Source organism: Gymnoscopelus braueri (assembly GCF_963280865.1).
Source record: "Gymnoscopelus braueri genome assembly, chromosome: 1".
Classification (NCBI taxonomy): domain Eukaryota; kingdom Metazoa; phylum Chordata; class Actinopteri; order Myctophiformes; family Myctophidae; genus Gymnoscopelus; species Gymnoscopelus braueri.
Window position 1 is genome coordinate 16,696,468 of NC_137603.1, and position 8,816 is coordinate 16,705,283.

Consider the following 8,816-nt stretch of genomic DNA (forward strand, 5'->3'; position numbering starts at 1 on the left):
GCTTTTTGTGAGCCCCCCAGACCATTTTTAAGTTGCTTGATTCAGTATTTAGATATTTGATATTCATTTTATCAGACACGCCCCCTTCCTATACAAACCCATTATAACTTCAAACTAAATTTTTAACATGTTAGAATCATCAAAAACACCCGTCCTTGGTTCTGGTGACTCACCTTGCTCTCCTAATACGCGAGGGGGCCGTGTTTTTTCGATTAATTTTTTCATTTATTTGTAATATTTGTTTGGGAAAATGAAAAAAAATTAAATACAATAAAAAATGAAATAAAGTAAATGAAAAAAGTAATGGAAAAAACACGGCCCCCTCGCGTATTAGGAGGGCAGGGTGAGTCACCAGAACCAAGGACGGGTGTTTTCAATGAATCTAACATGTTAAAAATTGAGTTTGAAGTTATTTTTTTTTACTTTAAATTTTTTATCCCGCGATTTTTGTAACCCATTTTTTTTCACCCGGTGCCAATTTCCTAAGTGATCCTGGGCGCTACACCAGCCCTACACCAGCACTACACCAGTCCCCCACAGTAGGGAGGCCAGGGCCGAGCTCATGCTTCCTTCAGGCATGAGAGCCAACTGACCTTCTTGTCACCCGACAGGGGGGAGTTTTCCCTGGTTGGACGTAGCGCGTGGAAGGAACACGTTATTCCAACCAGTTCCCTTCCCCTCTATCAGGCGCCCCGGCTGTCATGGGGGAGGCGGTATAGCGACCAGGATTGAGTTTGAAGTTATAATGGGTTTGTATAGGAAGGGGGCGGGTCTGATAAAATGAATATCAAATATCTAAATACTGAATCAAGCAACTTAAAAACGGTCTGGGGGGCTCACAAAAGCCTGAGTAGACGATAAAATGACCCAATTTTTTTTTTAAAGTGAAATATCCCTTTAAGGACCCTTTTAAGACATTGAAAAAGGAAAAAATAAATTAATTAATTAAACTAGAAAAAGTGCTCATCGGAGCACAGGTCTCCGCCAGGTCAGGTAGGTTATTGTGGCCACCTGGTGGCGCTATAATAGGCCAATGTGAAAAGGGTGGCATTTCTTCCTAGGGCTAGTGGGAATGTGCATGCATTCATGATTTGAGGCATTTTGTCGCAAAAATGTGTATTGGTAAATTATACCTGCTGGTGGCGCTATAACAGGCCAATGTGAACATTTCTTTCTCGGCCTAGTGGGAATGTGCGTGCAAGTTTTCACAGAAATCGCACGCTGTGTTCATGATTTGAGACATTTTGTTCAAAACGGACCAATCCTGCAAACTTTGGAAGCCAACCTTAGCCAATCAGGATGGAATATGAAATATTCCATATATAAAGGTCCTTAAAGTGCATCCGTCTTGATCACATGACTATAGAGATACTGTGTACCAATGTGAGTGATGTTTGGATAAAATCTGTAGGAGTAAATGGGTTTTGCACAACTTGGCCTCCTGGTGGCGCTATAACAGGCCCATGTGAAAAATTTGGGGCAGAGGTTCTGAATTGGCATCCAGGGAGTGTGTGTGCACAGTTTCGCAGCGACCGGGCCAACGGTGCCAGAGATTAGCTGGTAAAACACGGACAGGACAGGACACACGGACGGACGGACACACGGACGGACGGACAGGGGGTAAAATATTGTCTGGACGGACAGGGGGTAAAACATACTCTCTCGCCATGCCTTTCGGCCTGGCGGAGACAATGAAAACAGATCATTACTGCATCAAAAGTAATCAACAAACTACACTATAAAAACTGGTCAAACATTGGCCAAATTGTCAATATAAGAAAGAGGCAACAATTGTGAAAACAGCCGATCTACAAGCTCACAACGCCTCGCTGCTATTTTCACAATATCCATCTGTGGAACCAAAGATTTAATGCCTCAACTCCTACATTTCAAGCGCTTGTCAGGGTGGGGGGTCCCCAGTTCACATATGATTATTTTGGGGGGTCACAGCCCGAAAAGGTTGAGAACCACTGGCCTAGAAGAACTTGGTCTCTGAAACTGTGCAGTGACCATGCAGCCTGAAGGCATTAAACAACACCGTTAAAGGCGTAACGGTTAGGGTTAGTTACTATTTAACTGAGACCTCAATATAATGTGATTATCACATTTGTCTCCATGTTGGTATAGTTGTTAATGGTTTCCAGCTCATATGTCCCAGTAATTAAAATGCACAGCCTCTCTTGCACAGTCCATATTGGATATCAACACTGGCTGCTGGCATAACTGCAGAAAAACATGCACAACGAAATGTACTGTGTTCCAGATGAGTTGAGGAACTGGCAGGCAGAAATGGGAATTCGAATTCAAGTCCTGTCATCTAAAATGTGTGTGTAGCTGAAAAAAAGCAGAGACCGGCCTCATAGCCAATGATGTCTCAGCACTGTTTCATATAAACGTAATGCTATGGACCTGCTCTATGGGATTCCACCTTGACTCATTCGCTATTACTGCAGACATCTCTCTGTAATGGCTCCTTGGGGAAACTGTCCCAAAGTTATTGTTTCTTCTATTCCATTTATGGAATAAAAAGGATGACTCTCAACAGAGTCATCCTACTGGGAAGATTGATGGAGGGTTAGAATGACAAAGAAAGGGCTAAGGGAGATAACATTAAAAATGTTCCAAATCAGGTCACTGAGCTGCTCTCTGCATGGTTAAGTCTAATTTATATTTCATTGTACAACAAAAGATTGTCAAGCTGCAATACCAGAAGTTGTCATGAATTTGTCCTTTGTCATCACCTTACTGGAAACCTTGCACTCAATTCTAATCTTTGTAGAACCTTTCACAGTGGCCATTTTGGTGAAAAAATACAGCTGAAGGTAATAACATACTGTAAATGCTGGGTGTGTTTCATTTAGGTGTGAAGTGACAGCTCCTGTAGAGTTAACTTCATGCTGGCACAAAGAAATACCTGAATGAAACCCACAACTTTTACCTTCAAAATGTCTGCTGTGAAATAAGTTTCACTGGGGAAGAATAAACAAAGAATATTTGTGAAAATATTTGTGAGCTTGATTAGAGCTTGATAAGTTAAATGTTTTGTTTTACAAACCCGTATGATATGTTGTTCATTATAGTGTAAATCAATATATTTGGATTGGGAGTGTATCTTCCTGTCCTTTTACAGTGGCAATTCAACTCAAACAGGACAGGTGCAAATTAGCATCTCTCCCTATATCAAATAAACCTTAATAGTAATAGTAAAATACATTTTGTCAATTGAAATCGTTCTCAGGTCCCAAGATGACTAACAAATATTGCACTGTAGCTAATAGGGTTTCAAATACAAATCTCTTAAGTCCTTGGCATTTTGCCCTATGTATCTTTGAATGTTTCTTGAACAGAGTTCACTGCTATCACCTCATAAAACAAGTTGTGATTCAGTGTGTGTCAATTAGCATTAATGGGGATGCTAGCCAGTTTGCTTTGCTTTGCTGACCTGTTGTCTAACCATGATAAAAAGTCAGGCAATCTTTACCCTAATGTCCTCTTGGACAGTATCCCGATATCATTTATGCAACCGTGTGAGATATATTCAGTAGGACCTGAGCCAGACTTGGAAAGCGTTCAAGCCCCCAAGGCACATTAGCAATCAAAAACCAAGGTGTCCCATAAATCAATGTGTGATTACGTTGGTACAATAAAATCACTCTCACCAGCACATCTGTTATATCATTTGTATTGCTGTTATCACAAATTCGTGAATAATCATGGATCTATTTGAATGTTAACATAGATTGGTTTTATTAGTACATGCATTCCATACATTCCATAGGGCTGGACCACAGGTGGACAAATGACAAATCAACTTGTGTTGAATAAAATCTAAAAATCTAAAATAAAGAAAATATTTAAGGTGTTTTTCCTTTAAAGAACAGTGGATTGGCTTAGAAGGTGAATGAGTGAGATACAACTCTTTGGACTTGAACTTGCACTGCATAAATTATATACAGTAGTAGGTTGGGTTTATAAACTACAGTATATACTGTACACCTGTATACACCTGCATTTGGGATACTAGTGGGCAGTTAGTTGACCTGCTGTGTATTTCTTTGCAAATACTGTACAATCCATTGCATTACTGTGGGGTCTCTCTTTAAAAGTGCCAATATCCTCCACCTAATCATGCTCATGGAGCATGCAGGCATAAGCCTTTGAGCAGACAGGCTTATTCAATTTGATTAGAGAGACTTGCACCAATTAAAAAGCACATAATCAAACCAGGCTGTGATGTTATTGCTTTGCTGTACCAAAAATACCTCTGCGACAGCATTTACTGGCCAGGAGCAGCAAGAGGCAGCATTTCTCCGGCTGGCAACACTATGATATTCATGTCACATTTTAAGGGGAGTAATTTTTGAGAAAAGCCAAATAAACCAGGAGGAGGAGGAGGGGAGGGGAGAGGACGAAGGAGAAGACAAACTGTGCATTACTGCATCCCTCTCGGAGCCGCTGAGCGGGAATGCTGTGAATGACTGAGGCGGCAGACCAGCTGAGTGCGACTAACAAGTGGTTGCCATGCAGCAGGGGGCAAGTGTGCGTGCTGATGGAGGGAAGCTATAGAAACAGAATAATAATGAGTTAGTAGGCAGCAAGTAAAGGGAGCACCAGAAAGAGACAAGCTGACCCTCTGAGAAGAATCACAATCTGAATCACACCCTTTTTTATTTTTTGGTCCTCTTGCTCTCTCTCTCTCTCTTTCTCTCTCTCTCTCTCCCACTCACACACACAAACATACACCACACACACACACATCCTCTCTCTCGCTCTGTCTTTGTGTTTTGATGAGAGGTTAGTCGCGTGTATCCGATACGAGGACGATGGGCGGATTGACAAGTACGGGTCTGTGGGTTAACAGAAACGAGCGGAGTTTTCCTAAAGAAGCAGCAGCAACAGGTCTGTGAGGATGCAACGATAATGACGGTGAGCGGCATCCTTTCCCCATATACTGCCACATCGCAGTTCCTCTAATGCAGTCTTTCACCCTCCCTCCCTCTCTCTCGCTCTCTGCCTCTCTTGCTCTCTCTCACACACTCATATATACTCACACACTTACACATACATGTGCACCTTATTCATGCTCCTTCATCCTCCTTCCCCTGTCTCTCCCCACTCTCTCATGGTCCTATGTGCACCCTCCTTCCCCTCGCGTATACCCCCTCCCCTGACTCGAGCCACCTGCTGCTCGTGTTCATACTGTATGAAAATATATTTGGGTCATAAGGCCACATAATTTCTGTCATTATGCTTCGTCAATCTCCGCATGCTTTCTTGTCTAACAGAATTGTGATTGCTCCTGTTCGTATCAAACGATACCTTTCCCTATAGTATGTACGTTTCACAGTGGACCATGCAGCTCAGATCCCTGTCATTCTGACTCGCCCTGAATCACAGGAATTGAAATTAATTAAATCTGTATATTTCTGTCATATTGTGACCCAGATGTCCTTTTGATATTTCGACCATGATGACCAAGTCATTTTTATGAAGCCTCTCTCACACGATCCATACTTTTTTTTCCGTCCCCCTGTGAAATTCCCAGAGGCAGTGTGTGTGTGTGTGTGTGTGTGTGTGTGTGTGTGTGTGTGTGTGTGTGAGAGAGAGATAGAGAGAGAGAGAGAGAGAGAGAGAGAGAAATCGAAGTCTGTGTATATCTGTTTGATACTATAATGACAGGCTATTTATAGATTCTAACCGTTCCTGTGTCATCATGGCCAGCCTTCCTCACTATTTCATTTCCAATACCTTCATCCTTAACTCCTACAGTATATGCAGAGAGTGTGAGTAGTTAGGGAGAATATTGAAATCCAAGATGACATTTGTAATGATTTCCTCTCTGCTTAATTTTTTATTTAATTGTTTTAAATCACTGCACTAATCCCAAGCCTTTATATAACCCCTGTCCAGGTAGCATGCAGGCGTACAAGTGCCTGACCATATCAGAGCAGAGATGAGGCGCCTGGATGTCAGTTTACCATGTGTAGCGTCCACTACAACCACTCCCTTGCTGCCATGAGTGGGAATGACATGATGGCGCACTCCCTGACTCTGGAGCAGAAGACTGCGTTTGCCTTCGTCGGGATGCTGCTGGTGTTCCTGGGCTTGCTGATCATAAGGTGTTTCCGGATCTTGCTGGACCCCTACAGCAGCATGCCCTCCTCCAACTGGGCCGGCGACGGCATCGAGGGCCTGGAGAAGGGGACGTTCGAGTATGCCCTCACCTAACACAGGGAGAAGATGATGACAAAGTATATACAGTACAGACCTGTGCACAAATGCACAAACGCACAAACGCACAAACAAGCGCCCGCGTGTACACGTGCGCGCAAGCACGCATGCACAAACGCACCTATGTGCACACATGCGCGAACACAGACACAAAACCCATAACCTCGTCCACAGCGTAACGCAGTCATTGCACCTGATGCCCAGACACTATTAAACCTCTCTGTGATAGATTGGACTGAGATACTGAAGTTTATGTAATTCCATGTGTGTCACCTGTTAGCCCCAAGCAGGAGTAGAATCTATCTCTTTACTATTGCCATTTATGACCCTGTGGCTGGTGTTGTGTGCCTGACCAAGTGTGAGGCAGATGTCCTGTTCTCTGACCTTCTGCCTGTGAGTACACAGAGATGCCGGAGGCTCCCTTTAACCCCCAACTAAAAACTGAATGCCTCTATACGATAACACAGGGAGAAGCGGATGCTTGGGCGACAGGGTGGAGAATCTGGTCTGCAGGGGGGAGTATTCAGACGTACAGTTTGAAGTCTCAGGGAAAAGATTCATTGGAAACGGATTGGTTTCACCTCTGCACAGCAGAGAGCCGTTCTGCACACATGCATACGGATGGATACAGGGTATTCTTTAAAACTAGTGTTTTGTGAAACAAATCAAGTCGAATCCGTCGGTGACCCAAAGGGATGTTGCCGCTGCTGCTGTGCGCACAGATTGGTTCTATTCCATCGTGTCTTGTTTTTCGTACTCATGCAGTAAGAGGCAATTGAACAAACTGTGATTTACATTTTGGTGTTCCTGTTTCTTAAGTGATGCAAAAGCAACTCCACTGCTGTCCGTGACTGATGGCATCCTGTATGTTGTTGCCACAATTACATGCTTGAGTTGAAGATTCACACAAGACTGTTTACTACTTTATACATTTTGTTTTAGTCTGTCCAGGATCCATCTCAGATGACATTGGACAACATTAATCGCGTGCTGTCAAACAAACCGACAAGCTATAGACAGGAAACGTGTAAAGACGGGGGTCCAGGAAGGACTGTCATCTCGGCACAGCTAGTTTTCTAATATCAAGGATAATTCTGTCACTATCTGCCTGACAGTGGCAAAGGTCACCTGCAAAATAGGGGTGGGATGTCTATTACCACTGCCCCCCCTCTCATCCTCACCTCCCTCCTCATCCCTGGGAGAGGAAAGACAAGACAGCCCCACAATGAGACTCGATATAGCAATGGCAGATTGGCCAGAGTGCTCCACCACTAATTTTTGCAATCCATTGGATCCCTCCCCTATTGCTGTGAATCTGCCTTACAGTGACCTCCCGTGGGTTTATGTGCCTTCATCTAGACATTAGAGCAACTCTGTGTGTGTGTGTGTGTGTGTGTGTGTGTGTGTGTGTGTGTGTGTGTGTGTGTGTGTGTGTGTGTGTGTGTGTGTGTGTGTGTGTATGGGTGCGTGCGTCTGTGCATTAGTCTCACATCTCGTGTGTCTGTGGATATGGGTCTCAGTATGTGTGGCATTATCTAATGATGCAAGATGAGTGTATGTTTGTATGTACAGCTACTGTACCTGTTGTTTCTCCAGTTGGTGGTAGAGACAGCTCACTGAGACTATAGATTTGATTCATTTGGAATTTGATCATGTGGAATAAATAGACTTTCGACACTTAAACAAAAAGAAAACAGAAAAATCAACGAGTTGAGTCCATGTCACTCAATCACTGCCATTTGATCTGCATGCTTTCACGCAAAGAATAAGCTATGTGTTGGGAATAATTCACAGTCAATGAAATTCTTGAGGCTGTACTCAATACAATGCAGAGTGTTATATCTAACTTAAATTGTAAAAATTGACCCGGAAAGATCCTTTTACACTTTTTTTTTTACACCTTTTACACTTTTTTTCTTCTTCTTTTCAACCAACATCCCTGCGGCAACCGAGAGAAGAAGAGAGACAGTGTGTTAGTGAGATACGGGGCGAGAGGGAGGTAAAGCAAAGGTGGGAATGAGAAAAATATATATAAGTCATAGAGAGTTGAGAAGGTTTGTGATTTTGTGTGTGTTGTGTGTGTGTGTGTGTGTGTGTGTGTGTGTGTGTGTGTGTGTGTGTGTGTGTGTGTGTGTGTGTGTGTGTGTGTGTGTGTGTGCACGAGTGCGTACGTCCGTCCGTCCGTGCATGCATGTATGTAAGCATGCGAGCGTGCATGTGTGTGCCAGCATACTGTACTCTGTAGGTGAGTGCTTTGTGTAGGCTATTTGTGTGAACGCTGTACAGGGGTACATACTTATGGGAAAAATGGATAATCCATATATTTATTTTGCTTAAAGTTATTATCATGATAATTAATCACAGTTTTGTGATTTTTTTTTTCTAATTGTGCGTTGTGCTTGCGTTGTGCTTATCAGTGCCATATCTTTGGCTTAATGATTTCAATTAATTGCGTAAGTTTCATGATTCCATAAGTGTGAAACCTAAAATCACAGTCTTTGATGACTTTCGTTTAATTGTGCAGCCCTACAACTTTAACATAAAATATCACAGATACCTCAATATTGATATTTTGACAATATTTT

The 8,816-nt window shown here is 42.9% G+C and overlaps 1 protein-coding gene across 1 annotated transcript; it reads left to right on the plus strand.

The window, feature by feature from the left end:
• Positions 1–5,979: 5,979 nt before the first annotated feature.
• ctxn2 (cortexin 2) lies at positions 5,980–6,228 on the plus strand (the record flags this gene model as incomplete). Its single annotated transcript, XM_080447669.1, has 1 exon — positions 5,980–6,228. One exon carries the CDS (start codon positions 5,980–5,982, stop codon positions 6,226–6,228), a length of 249 nt encoding a protein of 82 aa, XP_080303795.1.
• Positions 6,229–8,816: the final 2,588 nt, after the last annotated feature.